Raw genomic sequence first — 16,492 nt, forward strand, 5'->3', positions numbered from 1 at the left:
TCAGCAACGAGAAACTAAAAAACTGTCGATTTTATATAATGCAATATATAAAAGAACCGGTAAACTCAAGATAAATATTTATTGTATGGCAAATTAGCGAGTTAAGGCGAAACTAGAGCGTACTTAGCGTTAGTCTTATTTCTATTAGCGTCGCCATCGTTAAACCGGGCTTAACCTGATTGTAAGCGTCGGTGGATGAAATTGGGACGCCCTTCTGCATCCGTGATGAACTCCTGCTAAAACAATTTCAGACACCCGATGCTGTCAATTGCACTCTATATATGATATATCTATATAGCATCTCGACAACCAAACAGCAACCAAACAAGATATTTACTTAATTGAGTAAATATTACGTCAATTAAGTAAATATCTTAAATTAAGATAGTAATTTCATCATAAATGATAAAGGAATTCCTCGTACAGTATTATTAAGCATAATATCAACTTCCTGAAGAGCCCGCCCCTCTGAAATATGGCTGTTCATAAAGTGAGAGGGCGGTGTAATGGAACTTAAACGTGACCACGTAGTGATGACGCACCCACGGATTATATTAAAATGTTATTTCCTTGAATAATCTACTTAAAATTATGTTGAAAAACTTTATTATGAACCTAAGGAACTTAAATTAGAGTATTTTTTTATAATTATATTGTTCATAAAGTAAAAATATAATAAAACATATTAAATGTATTGTTTGCGCCATATAACAGAAACGGTGACAATTGTCAGTCTTATGTTAACATGCACGAGCACGGTGTGGAAAAAGGAGTCGCTATTGAGTCAGGAGCGCGCGCGCAATACAATTCCGTATATTCGTTTATCGATATATCATTCAACCGTTTTTCACTCTGCTGATTGAAGAGGAAGGAACAGGAACTACCATCGCCACCAAAGTGCTAGTCTTGATTAAATTACATTGGCATTCCTTTTTCTAAGATAGCAAACCAGCGACATAGCTTCTCGAAACCCAAGCCCTCATAGTTAACTAACTGACTGTAATAGAAACTATACTAATCATCTTGCTTTATATTTATTTATTGTAGTATTTTTATGAGTGAATTAGCAAGAATTGGCGATCCAGGATTCCCATTAAAACAATATCAAACTACAAACTACAACTTACTATCTACACTGGTAAACAATTCTGCTATTAATATTGCTGATTGTAAAACTTTATGCAAGTTGAGTTATCGACTGAACAAAACTCATTTATAACAACGTCAATTATCATCGGACAACTCGCTGAAAAACTGCCATCATAACACTCAGCAAATTTAAGTTTATATGAATGTCATAAATATTAAAATTTTCTGTTACATTGTTATATGGTAATTGTTATACAACGTACTAAAATATATAATATTTAATTTAGATTTAAAAATAAATCGGTATCACTACAACGTTTTGTCTCAGACTCAACTCAGATTTCTGTATGTATCATTATCATTTGTCAATCACGCCGTGTAGTTTTTGGATCAAAGGCAAGCCGGTTTCCTCGCGATGATCGCGGATCGAACCTAAGACCTCAGAGACGATAGTCGCACCCTGCTACTAATGCCAACACTGTTCTAATTAATATTAAAGGTTAAGTATTATATGCAAGAAAGATTTTCTTTACTCATGATCAGCTAATACCTGAACTAAGCCAGTTTTTATAGTATTTTGCAGCAGATAATGTTTCAGACACTATATTTCTCGTTTGAAACACAGCCTTCAAAAAATATACCATTTTGAGGCAAGAGATATAGCCCAACTTTTTAATTTATTGCGTCATTACGAGAAAATGAAAAAACTCCGGGCCAGTGGAATTCACTAATGTATCTCGTAAAATTATGCGTAGAGATATAAGTATTCATGAATATCGTGATTTGCATAGATATATTTGGAAAATGGATTTACATGCTTTTCCGAGAGCGTGCACAATTCTGCACTCTGTATTGTTACGAAACCTAGCTTTTAGATAAACATGAGTTGGGAATTTATAGTAATAAATGAATTAAAATATGTATTTTATCTCAAACAGAAATATATTAAAAACCCACCTGCACTAATGATAGGTTTTAAATTTTAATTGATAAATCACGGAAGTCATAGTTAGCGATTTCGGTATACACGACTCTGAATACCCAACAGTGGGGTCTGGCCTGGCTTAATATGGAGAAACTGAAAACTTGCTGCTGAGGGAAGCTTCTTCAAATGTAATTTTGGATTAATTTACAAACTCAAAGACAGCTTTACAAAACATTGATATCACTATATATAACAATACAGTTTTCTTTTGATTATATTGATTTTAACTTATTTAATGGTCTGAATAGAGTTGAACGGATTTCGAGAACATTCCATGTCTTACTCGTAAATATTTATAGTCCCAAGGAATTGCAATTATCAGGAAATTATTTTATAATTTCCAACACGACAATAAATAAACTAATATTAGCGTCCACTAAAGTTGAGCGTAAGTAGAAAATTACGCTCAAACCCTTAATCTGGGCTTAAAACCTATTTCAGCTGAACAATAACCCTGTGAAGCGAAATCCTTTCTTAGCGCGACACCAGGTTTGAGGACGAAATGACGTCATAAAACCAGAGTTCTCAAGACTTAAGATGTTTGCTGAAATACTAAAGATTGGAGCCCGTTGACGGTTTTATTCACCATTTTAAATCATAAAACCTCACTGAAGTACTGAGACTATTATAATTCAATGTTTTCAAGTCGTATAAGTGTATTAACTATTATAATAATTCGTTCAATTTGTATAAAAATAGAAATAAATAAGTTGCCGTCATTGGAATATATCTCCATTTATTGAGTCTATATAACTGTTTACTACAATAATAAAATATATAAAAATACCTGAAACATTTAGATAAATTAGATTTGCTTACAGTTTGATACTACACATATACAGTATCTAGTATCGATTTTGAAACTCGACTCATCGAGGGTCTACGACGTAGCCTCACCACGCCTGTGTCACAATACTTTTTGATTAATTTATTATATATGAAAGGTTCCAAAATATTTAAAAAAATCACCTTCATATAATATTCCAATAGTAATTGTTATGCAAGCTGTCACATAATGTTTCTCGGTAAAACAAATAAACACCTTAATTGCGAAGAGAATAAAATAGATTGTCAAAATTGATAAGTGGGATGTATACCACAAAGAATATACATAGAAGATTCCTTTTCCCTGGAATTATAAATAGGAATTAATAATATTACTACGTTTTAATCAACTTAGAACGCTATTAGCCTTGCCTTATTGCCAGCGAGACAAATAGTTAGTATTAGATAGTTTCGCAGGGAATCAAGATGAGATCCTCCGGATTATATGTATACACATATTACATTTTTATATACTTATCCTAGAAATGTGCGGGTACGTAACAGATTTACGGTACAATGAACGCATTTAATAACGTCGCAAAATCAAATTGTAGAAGCAGAAGTACAACAGGAACATGTGTCTACTTCGCATCATTCATCTAATTTATAGGTAATCGAAAAACGATTTAAACGTGTGCCAAAACATACCACAGCTTGCCAAAGCAGTATGGCTGATATGAGGATTTGATAGATGGAGAAACTGGAGGATACACGTGTGAAAATAAAGTTCATTGCTGCAACCGGATGAGCGTTAAACAACTTATCAGATCTTAACGTCATCGTGACACAGACCAGCGACAGTAGAAGAACTATGGATGAAATTACCTGGAATAGGAAAATATTTTAATACTTTATATTAATATTATAATAATTATTTCAAATATATTATTATCGTGAATTGTAAACTGGTGGTTTGCGAAGATCGTGAAGAAGAGCACCCTAAACACTATACACTAACACACAATATAATAATGTATATATAGTAAATAGAGCAAAATTACTGCAGCTATTAAATAAGAAATTAAAAACTCGTTTGGCACAGGTGAAGAATAAATTTGAAAACGTGCAAAGCTGAACAGTCCAAAGAGGCGAGAAAATGACTAGCTGAGTTGCAGTGCAACTGGAGTATGACGTTCGATGTATGAGTATCATTTATCCGCTCCGACTCTACACAAAGTTAGACAAAGCTTCCGATCACACGTCTAAGTGCAATATAGGCTGCCTGTAACGCGAAAAGATTGCCTTTGTGATACATATAGCCTTGTACATGCATTTCTACATATTTTTCTTTTTGCTACTCAATTTGTACACAAAGCCGGGATTGTATTACATCCATTATACGTGTTATAGGTGTATTGCTATGGTATCATCGAAAGAAACAAAATTCACGACACACAGATGTATTAATTTAACTACGTCTTCATGCGTCTTTTAGAAGTTTTCTCTTACATATTATAGTGGTGTAAATGAGCTTTGGTAAACTGAGGGTTGAAGTTTTATAAAAGGATTATAGTTTTTGTACGGTATTATGGTATATATTTATTAGAGCAACACATACATTTTCCTTACAGATTATGCCAATACGATAGTGTCGAGAAACATTAAATAAAATATAAAATTAAATACATAATATCGCTACTGTGAATTCACTCTACGAACATATAAATAAGTCGATAGTATCCCTAAACTACTAAAAACCCAGTTCTTGGAGTACACTTGGGATTACCAAAAATAGATTTGGAGTGACTCCAATACTGGCCAACTTCGATAACAGTATACAAAACGTCAAGCGCCTTTCAAAGTATGCAGGATAAACCTGTCATCCAGCGTCCATAATAGGGATTACATAATTAATTGCGTTTAGTAAGTTGCTGCGTGTACTACGCCAGTGTCTAAAGCTCCTTCGAATATTTTAGCGGGAGTCGATAATATAGTCACCGGTCTATATGCCTCCTCAGCGTATTTTCTAAGGCTTTTGGGAATAGACATAACTCTTGTGATTTACCAGCAATCAGAAAAGTAACCGTTGTCCAGGCAGAGATTGAACAAAAAGGCAAGGGGCTTAGCAAGTATATGCCATCTGGGCCTGCCGAGCACTTCGGCTTTAGATGGACAAGCGCATCTCTTACCTGCGATGATGTCAGTTGAGCCGCTCCCGGTATCCGATGCCATCGCCTCCTCGACATTCAGCCGCGCGTTCACCCTACTGTAGACTAAGTAAAAACACGCCGCAAATTCGGCCGCACAATCCGTATATGATAGTACCTCACCATTTATTAAAATAGAATTTTGGTGTGCAGAATTACTATTCCGCACCTTTATTTGCCAAAAAGACAGGATCGTGAACTAAATATTCTGTATCCTCTGTTCAATTTAATGCGTCAAGCAGAAAAGTCACGGTACTCGTTCGGAGAATTAGTACTTTTATATTTCTTGTGTATTTTTTTCTTTTCGCAGGTCACTTATAATTTCCTCAGGATAGCAATACTTACGATAACTACCATATCTACTACAATTATTAATGACCACATTAAAAATTCCATATTTAAGGCTCCGTCTGGGACACGCGCATCAAAACAGCACTCCAATCGGCGAATGCTATCGAGGAATATAAAGCATGAAAATTCGCTTAATAAAAATATCATTTTGGTTTATTTTCACTTACTTCATTGTGGGCTGTGCAGACACTGCGTTGCAGTCTAATGAGGCTTGTTCCTCTACGAACACCGGTGGATGATATGAATCCACCGGTAGCAATGAATCGTCCGCTTCAAAAACACACACCCGGCTCTCATACCCGACGAGCACAAAACTAAATCCAGCTGTCTCCCATCACAATTAAACTTACTTGAGTGAATTCACAGAACGACAAGCAAAATCTAAATATTGTTTAACATTTAGACTACATGAATTTAAGTTAAAATCCCCCTTATAATAATAGATTTTTATATTTAACAAACAACACTTAACTATTCGGAAAAATAACATATATTCATTCACGTAAATGAACCAATTTCTAAATAAGGAACAAAATCTTATAAACAGCTGTTAGCCAAATGCTACTTTTAGATATTGTACTAGTCTTCCAGTAAAACTGATAATTTAGTTATATTTATTAACTTAAACAAAAAAGCGCTTATTAACTAATATGAAAAATTGTGCTCACTTAAATACCCTAAAAAAATTATAGCAAAATCTTCACACAGCATGAAAATAATGTGACACATATTTTAAATCATACAAGATATACATTGTAATATAATACAACGTATTATACATTGTAAATGTATGCAACAATTACAATGTATAATACAAACTTTACGCTAATTGATACCAAGATACATTAGTAGTAATAATTACGTTTTGACAAAGGATAAATATATTATATTTACATATTTTAAAAGACAGATAACTAACTAACTAACTGATTCACTATCATCTTTATTGTTTAACAGCCAAGAATTTGTCTAGAAAGCCTGCTTTTATTAAGCAGGTTTCAGTAAGTAAGACCTTGGAAGATATTCCAAGAAATAGTATTTCTAATTTAAATTAGATACTAAGACAACAGAGAGTCTCTCTCGCCTAGAATAATTAGTACGTAAGATAAGTAAATTTAAGAAGAATAATAATAAATAAATCAATGTGGTTCACCAAAATATACATGGCATGAAGAGTAAATTACTAGAAATTGAGTTGACAGAACACTGGTTAAAAACATATGAACTTGTGTTAATTTTTTGTAAATATCATAGTACAAAATTAAAATTTAAAGAAATTAACGACATAGTGAGCATATCTGTAGAACACCTTTTTGAAGTATCGTGTGTGGAACTAGAGCAATTTATCATTGTTAGTTAGTGTAGCCCTCCTTCAGCTCGGCTTCCGATTGTTTGTGGAAACTTTAATGTAAATTTGCTTGACAACTCTAGTTCAAGTAAACGTATGCTTAATCTCTTTAAATCATATAATTTAATTTATATATGTTTTCTTGTACCTACTAGAATAACAGCCACCACGGCAACATGTATTGACAATATCTATAGCGATATAGCTCCTCTGTAAACGTAACATCTGATCACAACATCTGGTCAATTGTTTGAGTCCCAAACACTTAAAAGTAAAATTCCAAAAAAGAAAATATGCACATTTTCCATACGGATAACGGTTAGACAGATATAGGAAGAATTTGATATTTAAATGCCATTTTTGCTACTACGCATTTTTACCACTACCAATGCCCTAATAATGTATATAACACATTTTTTTAAATAATTTATTGAGGAATTCTAAGAATGTGTTCACTCCAAAGACTTTTTTGGTCTCTGAGAAACCTACCTTTTGTGACTGGGCAACTCCGGAGCTACACTAGAAAAGGCTAAAATTGTATAATGAAAAATAGTATAATGGCAGTGAAGAATTTAAAACACATGTTAGGATATTCTCAAAATGTTTTAGGCAAGGGTGTAGAATCGCTAAGGTGAAACACTTAAGTTTTCAAATAAACAACAGCTCTGATGAGATAAAGGCTACTTGGAAAATGATAAACGAGGAGACTGGAAGAACCTCCAGAAAGGATTCTGATTACAAGGTGAACATAAACGGCAAAATGATTAGTTCCGACCTCGAAGTAGTATCTCTGCATTTGAGGAGATTGAAAAAAAATATAAGATACAAGTATCACTCATTCCACGACATTAAATTTGAATAGGCTGAGAGAAAAAGAAGGCGTAAAAAACTCTCGGTACTCTTTTAAAATATGAAATCAAAACAAATATCGCAAATTAATAAGAAGTAGCCTGTCTATCACAAGTCCCAGGCGCTTTTATTAACTTAGATAACTTAGTATGTTGTTTGTTAAAAAATTACATACAAAAGTAAAATTAGCAAATGTTTATATGCAAATATTGTGAGGTTCAAGGTTTTATTCATGTTATAAGTTACTGTTACCAAGCTATTCTGTACATTTTTGTAAACAAAATAAATTTGAGAACCTAACACCATACGAAAGATATACGGAACTCACCACAGTCGCTATTCCGACAAACATAACACCGTGTTGTAAACTTCGACCGCATATTGTATTTACATAACAGCACCTAAATTTAGCATCTGATTTGGGCATTGTACCAAAATGTTTATAAAAAATGTAATATTTTCATTATTCATGACGTAACCTTATTACTGTCATAATACTGTCAATAGACATGAGTCACACACGGGCACAAAGTGTAAACTGTCTTTTACGCACGCAGGTGAAGTATCTTTACACTACACCACTATTACCAATTAATTGTTATAATGCAATCTAAATTGTACTAAACGCCATCAGTCTTAGAAAATATGTTACGTATAATAAATGACAATTTTATTAGAGAAACAACGTCATCGAAAATTATTTATTACGAAGATAAATTGTTCGTAGTTTAAGGAGTAAGGACGTGGTAATCTATCTTCACCATATCTTTATCAAAAAGGAAAATTGTATAACCACTGTTATCCGTGTGCGTTTAACTAAACTTATTAGGGATTTTGCTAAAATTACTAGTAATTTACCAGCATCATGTAATTTAATTTAAATATCGCCAAATAGAATAACATTTCGGTAAAATAATGAATAGTATTGAAACTGCGGGAACCTTAGCTCTAAACTAATATTTGTTTGGGACCATATATTAGTTTATTTTGTTGAATTAATCGAGTATCCAATTTGCTTCTTGTTATAATCAAATATTGAATACACTAGTTATGATCAAAAAATAATAATTATTTTCAACTATCCCTACTATGAATAATATCAGAATCGTAATAGCATTTCAGCTGACCTTTTACGGCAATACTTGGAAGCTATAACCAACTAATTAAACAGACACATTGCAGGTTCCACTTCAGCAAATTGGCATTTCAATGACAAACTTTACTATAAATATTCCTTTAAATGCGCCTAATATATAATATTGTAAGCAGAAAAACACAAGAGTGAAGTTCGTCAATAGTGATTCATGCCTAACTTCACGCTACACCGCCGCCATTTTGATGTACTCACAGCGAGCAGCTGTATTTGTCTTTTTCGCGACCTCGCCGCGAGACGGGTACATCACTCCACATCCATGCGTGTTTATTTTTCAAATAATTGTTAAAATTTGAGTATAAGGATAAACGCCAGACAGACAGACTTATTAATTTGAAACACCAATACATTATAAGTGTATTGGTGTTTCAAATTAATAAATAAGTTTTTTAATTAAATTGTTAGTTTTGATTATAATATACTACACGCTCAAACAAAAAAGGGCTTTTCTAAATAATTATCTAAATCTGGTATCCTTTAGAAAAACATTCAGTAGAAAATCTAATACTTGTTGAAAACAGAGCACCTAAAAGTTTAACGACCGTTAGCATTTAGATTTATTAACATGTATTTCTAATTTATCGAGGTCTAAAAGGGAAATTATGTTTAGTAATTTAACTTTAACGAGCTCACCAGTAATATTTAAATAAGTGGAGTAATTAAGACAACCTCGCAGAGCAACGATTAAAACTTAGATTGCTTTAAGCCTCCATTTCCTGTTTGTTTTTCAGTATTCAAAAGCTTGCAGCGTGTACTTTCGCCGTGGAAGTACGATTAACTTACTAAAAGATCTTTTAAGTCACTATTGTCTTAGCCATAAATAGAAATCTGTAAAATCCTCTTTTCCGTACGACCAATTTCTAGTATCAAATTTTTCCTTTCACAGATAAAAAATAATTCATAAATACTTATTGTAAATTATTAGGCAGACAAAACTAATAGATTACTTATCTATATAAAAACATATATATCACAATTTATTCATCTGTAACAATTAAACTTTTATTAAATACTACATTATTTAAGCAACGTAAAACTAACATTCTTTGAATCTTAAACTGAAAACCCTTTAGGCAAGTTTCCGAATATACTGCCGCATTCCCCTTTTGAATACCTAGACTAATTCTTTGTCCGAGGTCGCTGCCAGCTCTTCGGTCTCTTGTGATCTCGACTAACCATTTACCTATTTCCTTAAAGCGTCCTATAGCGCTAAGATTCCACGGACCAAGGGTCTCGACACCGAATGGGACAAAATCATATTGAAATAATGAAATTACACAGAACAAAGTATATTTGTTGGATCTAAACAAGCCTACATTCTTAATAAATATAGTCTAATTTATTGGCAAAACATGTTAAAAATATTCACATATACGATTAAAATATGCCGAGAAACCCTTATTTTGCATAGCATACGGTACTTGAGTATTTTCCATTTTCCAACAACAATAAATTATTCAAAAACGAGAAAATTTTATTGTACACCACAACGCGATGCCGAAATTGTACTAAAATATAAGAAAAATAACCTATAATAAAACATATACATTTCATAAATGATGCACATATGGATGACAGTAGTTTTAGTACTTCATGTGATACAGAAAATCCAGAATACCGGAAAACAATCGTTCCCGTTGTACGAATTTTCCGTTATACCATTAAACATTTACATAAAACTGAAAATTAAATAAAAAGTTTCACGAGCAAGTTGTTAGTTGTTCTCTATAGTACTTATTTTCCTGGTCGCTGTTAACATCAACTAGCAGCAATGGTGGGCCATTCAACTCGTCCACAAAGAAATATAGCGGCCCCGTTTTATTTGTTTGAAACTTCATGTAAATAAGAAACAAATGAATAATTAATATACATGTATTCTGCTTTTCTGATGCAGTTGCCTACAGGCTATAACTATTATAAACATCGCGTAATGTATGGAATTTTCCCCTACTTGGTATAGGTGGAACTTGGTCTCCTTAGTTTATGCATTCACAAACATAATCATGAAACTACCCCGTATTCGTTTAAACATGTATATATAATATAAAATCCTCTATTTCTGTCACAGAGTATTTAGAATGTGATCAAAAGAGATAAATTAATAAAAACAATATTATTATTGTTATTTCGTATAATTATCTATCATTCTCTTGATATAATTGTGATCCATACATACACCCCTGAATAACTTTATATTACTTACAGTATTAAAAGTAAGTGCGAACAATACTAACACCCTAAATTAAAAGACATCTGTAGGCTTTCCATATATCACATCCTGGCTCTTTCGTGTCCATACATTACGGGCCCGTGGGACAAGTCGGGACCACGGAGTTACAATCCCTTTATACACTTTTATGGTACCCCTAAAGTAATATTGTGCTCGGATTCATTATTGTAGTGATATAAATGTAACTTTTTGGTCATATAACGGCAATATCAGCTCAAATCTAAACTCAAACTAAAATTAATCATGCATACGTATATCATGAAAATTACCAGACTGAATTTGTACTAATGATAGACGTAAAAGCATATTTGTGACAAGGAATTGTATAAATTTGAGATCGGTAAATGTATATATTTCATTGACAATCTATTTGAGATGAGTACGAGTTCCTAGAAACCCCAAAGAATATATTATATAGGGAGTCGAACCCGATAGAGCTATGTGTACTTAACTCTTAACTATGAAGACGATTTAGTTTACCGTTATGCTACATATAGATTAAATATCAATAAAGATTAATAAATACATAATGATTAATGAAGTTGGAGTTATAGTCTTGATGTTACGCATACTAATGTCAATCCTAATAGCGTTCGTTTGAACCATAATTGTGCACTGCAAACAACTGAGTGGTTTTTTATCATTCCATTCATAATTCTTATATAATGAAAAATCACAAAACATTGATACAAAACTATCAATTAAACCGATGAAAAAAATGAGGTCAAACCCAACAAAGGGTTGTTACGCCACTCCATTATTGTTATTATAACATAAAAGTAACAATTATATTCACCACGTTATCGCGAACGGCAGGCGTTGGAAGCGTTTTCATGGAATCCCACTGGCTTGAAGATATGAAATAAATCAAATAATAATAATTCGTCCCTTATATGCGATTCGGTGAACAACGCTTTTTCTTATATCTCTCAAAATTTATAGAGCGTGAAAGTTGTCGTCTAAGAAAATGATATATGTGCTAAATAGTTTAGACTTTGAAACTATTACATACGTTTCGAATTTAGAGAGTAAGTATTTTGATGGTTTTTTTTTGTATAAACATTTTAGTCAGAGCAGTGATGGCCTTTTTTATACCAAGGTTATATATATAAAGATATACGTTTACTCATCCCCCGCACTGAATAAAACAGGGGTATGTGCGACATAGTTCAGACACTCTGCTTCTCATAGAAATAAATCAAAGAGGCCTCTACCGGGGCCTCAGAGGTATAAGCAGTGATAGGCTAGTGGTTAGGTTGGCACACGCAAACACAAGGTTCTGCGTTCAAACTTCCACTGTGCACAAGTAGACTTGGATAAGCGTATTTAAGTCTGGTCTAGTGAAGATAAATGTCGTGGTGAACGTTGGCATGTCTTTGGACTCGAAAAATAATAACTGAAAATGACAGAGAGAAACACAGAAATGTATCAGATTTATCCCCAAATCAAGTAAAATCTGCAGTTGATTTCAAATATCAATAAGTAAGACACCGAAAGAGAGAAATATAAAGTATATAATATGTAGTATTTATAAGCAGTGTTGGCCTAGTGGCTCGACTGTCCCCTCTCACCCTGCGTTCGAGTCGCAATCTGAACCAATGGACTTTTCTTTCTATTTGCGCAATTAAAACTCGCTCGCTCGTTGAAGAGAAATATCATAAGGATTAACACCCAACAAGGCAATATACCACGTGCCAAGGAGTCAGCATTGATTGCATTGTTATATAAAAAATATTACCGAATAAGTAGCGAAATAAAACTCTAGTAGTAAGGATAAATTTTTAGCTGCATTTTCAGCGAAATTCTTCAGCTAGTCAATATTCGGTGTGGAGGTGGTTGATAAACAAAGCTATGCACTAAAGAGTGGCTAACTGCCAGTTACGGCAGACCTGTTTACATAATCCTGCTGTGTCCGTTATTTTTACACTTCGCAGTTAACTATTTTGTTTCTGTCGCTTCGAGTGTTCTTAAACGTAAACTGTGACTGTGCCATGTATTCCATTTAGCTTCTTTATAGAGAAGCATTAGTACACAGATATAATAATGTATATTATGTACCCTACAAAGACATTTAAATTAATTGTGAATGTGGAACATACATATTGACATTTAATAAGGAAATCACACAAATATATATGATTTGCCTTGACAATAAGTACAACAAGCAATAAATAAATCTTGATTTACATATGCTCTTATTTTTATATGTTTATATGTTTAACTTTATACCCCTAGAAATCATATAAGGCAAAGGTTTAAGATTAATGTATTCCAATATAGGCCTAAAATCACTTTTTTTTTTCAATTAATCAGTTGCTTTCCCAAATCCATTATCCCGTGTATACAAACTCGATTTTACAATTTTGAACTAAATTAGAAGAGCCTTTGAGTAATTTTAATTAATTGTAGGATAATGTTTTTCTGTTTATTTTCGGGCAAGTACACATAATAGTGTAGGCTATTATAATATATTATATTAGGCAATAAAGCCTATTTAGCGATTCCGTTACATCGAATTTCTGCATTACTTGTGGAAGGTGTTATGACGAGATAATTGCAGTAATGTATAATGATGATGACAACGAAAGCATCAAAGATATCGTTTATAACTTAAAATGAGTCACAAGCTTGAGCGGCTGAGTAATACAGATTTTAGTAGGATTTACACAGAACTCCGGTGCGCTTGGCGGTTAGTAATTAACTATTTACCGCGGACTGCCGGAACATTTTTGTAGGTGTGTCTTTTGTTAGTCAATCGGTTCCAATAGTACTATATTGCACTGCACTATGCAGGGTTGCCTACACCTACGCTGTAATATTTTTTCTTTGCATTTTATTTAGCAACAAACTTATCAACTCGTTATTTGTACATTAAAGTTTATTATCTTTATATTTTTTCATATCCAACGTCAACTCGAATATATCGTTTAATATTCATGAAAAAGTCTTCACAAGTTATCGTTTTAATAAGGAGTTTATTATACAACGTTTACTGTACGTTGTTTTGAAAACAGTTGCCATTTTGGTAATTAAAAATTATTATATCTCTAAGATAAATATCTTGAAAAAGTAATTTAATTGATGTCAGACATAGTATGTAGTTGAGGATTTCTTATTTAATGTCACTAATATTCTCGAGATCATCGTCTTCCAGTTTTCACAATAAGAAATATGTTCAATGTTAACTAGTTACCAAACTTCTGGTCTGGACGAAACTTAAGTTTAATACCATAATCTACGCTTACAACATTAGTAACTCACAAGCAAATTACTATAAGACATAAATATCAGTTACTTTAAAGCTTAATTAAGGGAAGTTGGGTAGTTGTACTCTATTTCAGCCGAAATAGACCCTAGAGGGCAGTAGTTACAGTTAGTGTGGTTCTGATGCACTCGGCCGTAAACTCCGTTTAATAGTGATTTTGTAGGACCAAAAGATTTCATTACTTGACCTCTAAATATATGTATTACTAGGATGTAATTTAATGCCCACGATACAGTTATGACAAAGATAATCGATGTTACAAAATATAACATATCGAACCATAGTATTTATTATTTACGTGTAAATTAGACACGTCATTGAGAATTACCCATTCACAGTAACGAATCTGAAAGGACACAACCTCTCTATTGCCACAAAACAACCTTCATTTTCAATTTATGTTCAATAACTGAAATATTAAACATTCCTAGCGGTATAACTTAATCTATTTCACTAGAACTATTAATGATGTACCATACCAATATTAAACATTAATTTCTGTAATGTCAAAATAATAACTACATATACACACTAATTTATACAGTACAAGCAGTTTTAGTGTGATTTACTTATAAGTATATAATTATCAAAATCAGTATAATACACATATTTTTTTGTTTACCCCATTACGTATTCATAGTCTGTCCGTTCAGAGTATGCGTTAAAACTTCATGAACATTCATATTCCGTACTCGAATTAAATAAAACTATACGAGCGTGAGATCGCTTGCATATTTCAGAGCCAGCTTTGAATTCACTGCAGGCGCAATACAAACCCGAAACAGACATAAAAATATGCTTGTGAATCGTTTAGATTTGACCGAACATCGTGGCAGGATAACATAAAATAGCTCCTATTTGTCTGAAGTAAGGTTTATTTTAGGTGGTGGACAAAAGCGTTTTAGCAAATCTCTTTAGCTGAAAAGCGTGGAGGTGCTGTGCGGTTTCCCGCCAACATACTCTGCTTAACATTCTGGGAAGCTTACTCCGAAGAATGTTCATTTTTAATGGAGGTCCGTACAAACTACAGGATTGAACAAGTTAAAAAAGTACCGAGATTTGCGATAAACATTTCGTAAACTTTTACTACAAACGACGCGTATAAAGATATTTTGCGATGCAGTTTACACTTACTTTAAAGATAACTTTTCTGTACGTTCATGCCGCCACGGAAATTTTGTAATAAACTATATTTTTATCGTTTTACTTCGGCGTGATCTCAACGCTGAGGTCGTTCGGACCTCGCTCCTTTGTTCCACCTGTTCTTAAGATATTTTTATTTAAAATATGCTCGTACTGTACTCGACTTCATGTCTTAAATCTATAACTATGCGTGAAATATTGCCGTGTTTATAGGATGTCGGGCTACCACGATGTTCACGATTGGTTTACTGAACTTCATCGGTTTCAATAGTACTATATGGATGGATAGATTAATTTTTGCTTTATATGGCGCTGACGTTGTATACATAGTATGTAGTAGTAGAAATCAAACCGCTAAAGATTCTGTTATAGAAATATAACTTAGAATAACCTAGACCCCAAATTGCAGGTCATACATGCGCCTAATTATCGTATATATATATACGTATATATATCGTATTGCCTATCGTATACCGTACGAACTTTAAAAGCCAAAAGCTTAGATCTAGGTTTAGTCTATAGGGATATAAACCTGCCTCAAAGGTGATATGTTTCTTAAATAAAATATTCTCTTTCCCCAACTTTTCAAGCTTTTCCGCTGAGCGAGAGATCAAACCAACAAATCTTCGGTCGAGCGGAACTGATTTTCCGAACATACGAACGGGAAATAATGTTAAGTTTAAGAAAATTTAATTTACTCTCTTCGCTTGTTATACGCGTTGTTTTGCTTATATTTTTCAAAATAAATTTGATAGTAAATGTTATGTTATCCAAACCCTAACCTTATTCTAAATATAGATTTCCTATTTATTTTTTATTTACAAATTTATTAATTTTCTCTTATAAAACGATAATTTCGCTGAAAAAAAGACGTATTTTTTGTTATCCATATCTTTTTAACACGGACGATTTGCTTTTTTAATATTCGATAGATGACCGTGTTTCAGTTCTCAAACACAGTATTATTAAACGAGTGTTAGTGAACAACAATGCATCATAAACATCGTCACTTAGTAATCACAATAAAATAATAATAAGAGAGGTATGGAATCATATTAGGTCATAAATAAACAAGGAAAATGGCAAACAAGCACTAAGAACGTAACA

At 32.9% G+C, this 16,492-nt stretch overlaps 1 protein-coding gene across 1 annotated transcript; it reads right to left on the reverse strand.

Moving 5' to 3' along the window:
* Positions 1 to 2,790: 2,790 nt before the first annotated feature.
* Positions 2,791 to 8,060, reverse strand: LOC123715109. The gene is made up of 4 exons (XM_045669937.1): positions 7,923 to 8,060; positions 3,548 to 3,724; positions 3,044 to 3,203; positions 2,791 to 2,861 (listed from the first exon to the last, which is right to left on the reverse strand). The coding sequence occupies exons 1-4, from the start codon at positions 8,019 to 8,021 to the stop codon at positions 2,791 to 2,793; spliced, it is 507 nt and encodes a 168-aa protein (XP_045525893.1). The 5' UTR covers positions 8,022 to 8,060.
* Between the last annotated feature and the right edge of the window lie 8,432 nt (positions 8,061 to 16,492).

Source organism: Pieris brassicae, chromosome 10 (genome assembly GCF_905147105.1).
Source record: "Pieris brassicae chromosome 10, ilPieBrab1.1, whole genome shotgun sequence".
NCBI lineage: Eukaryota > Metazoa > Arthropoda > Insecta > Lepidoptera > Pieridae > Pieris > Pieris brassicae.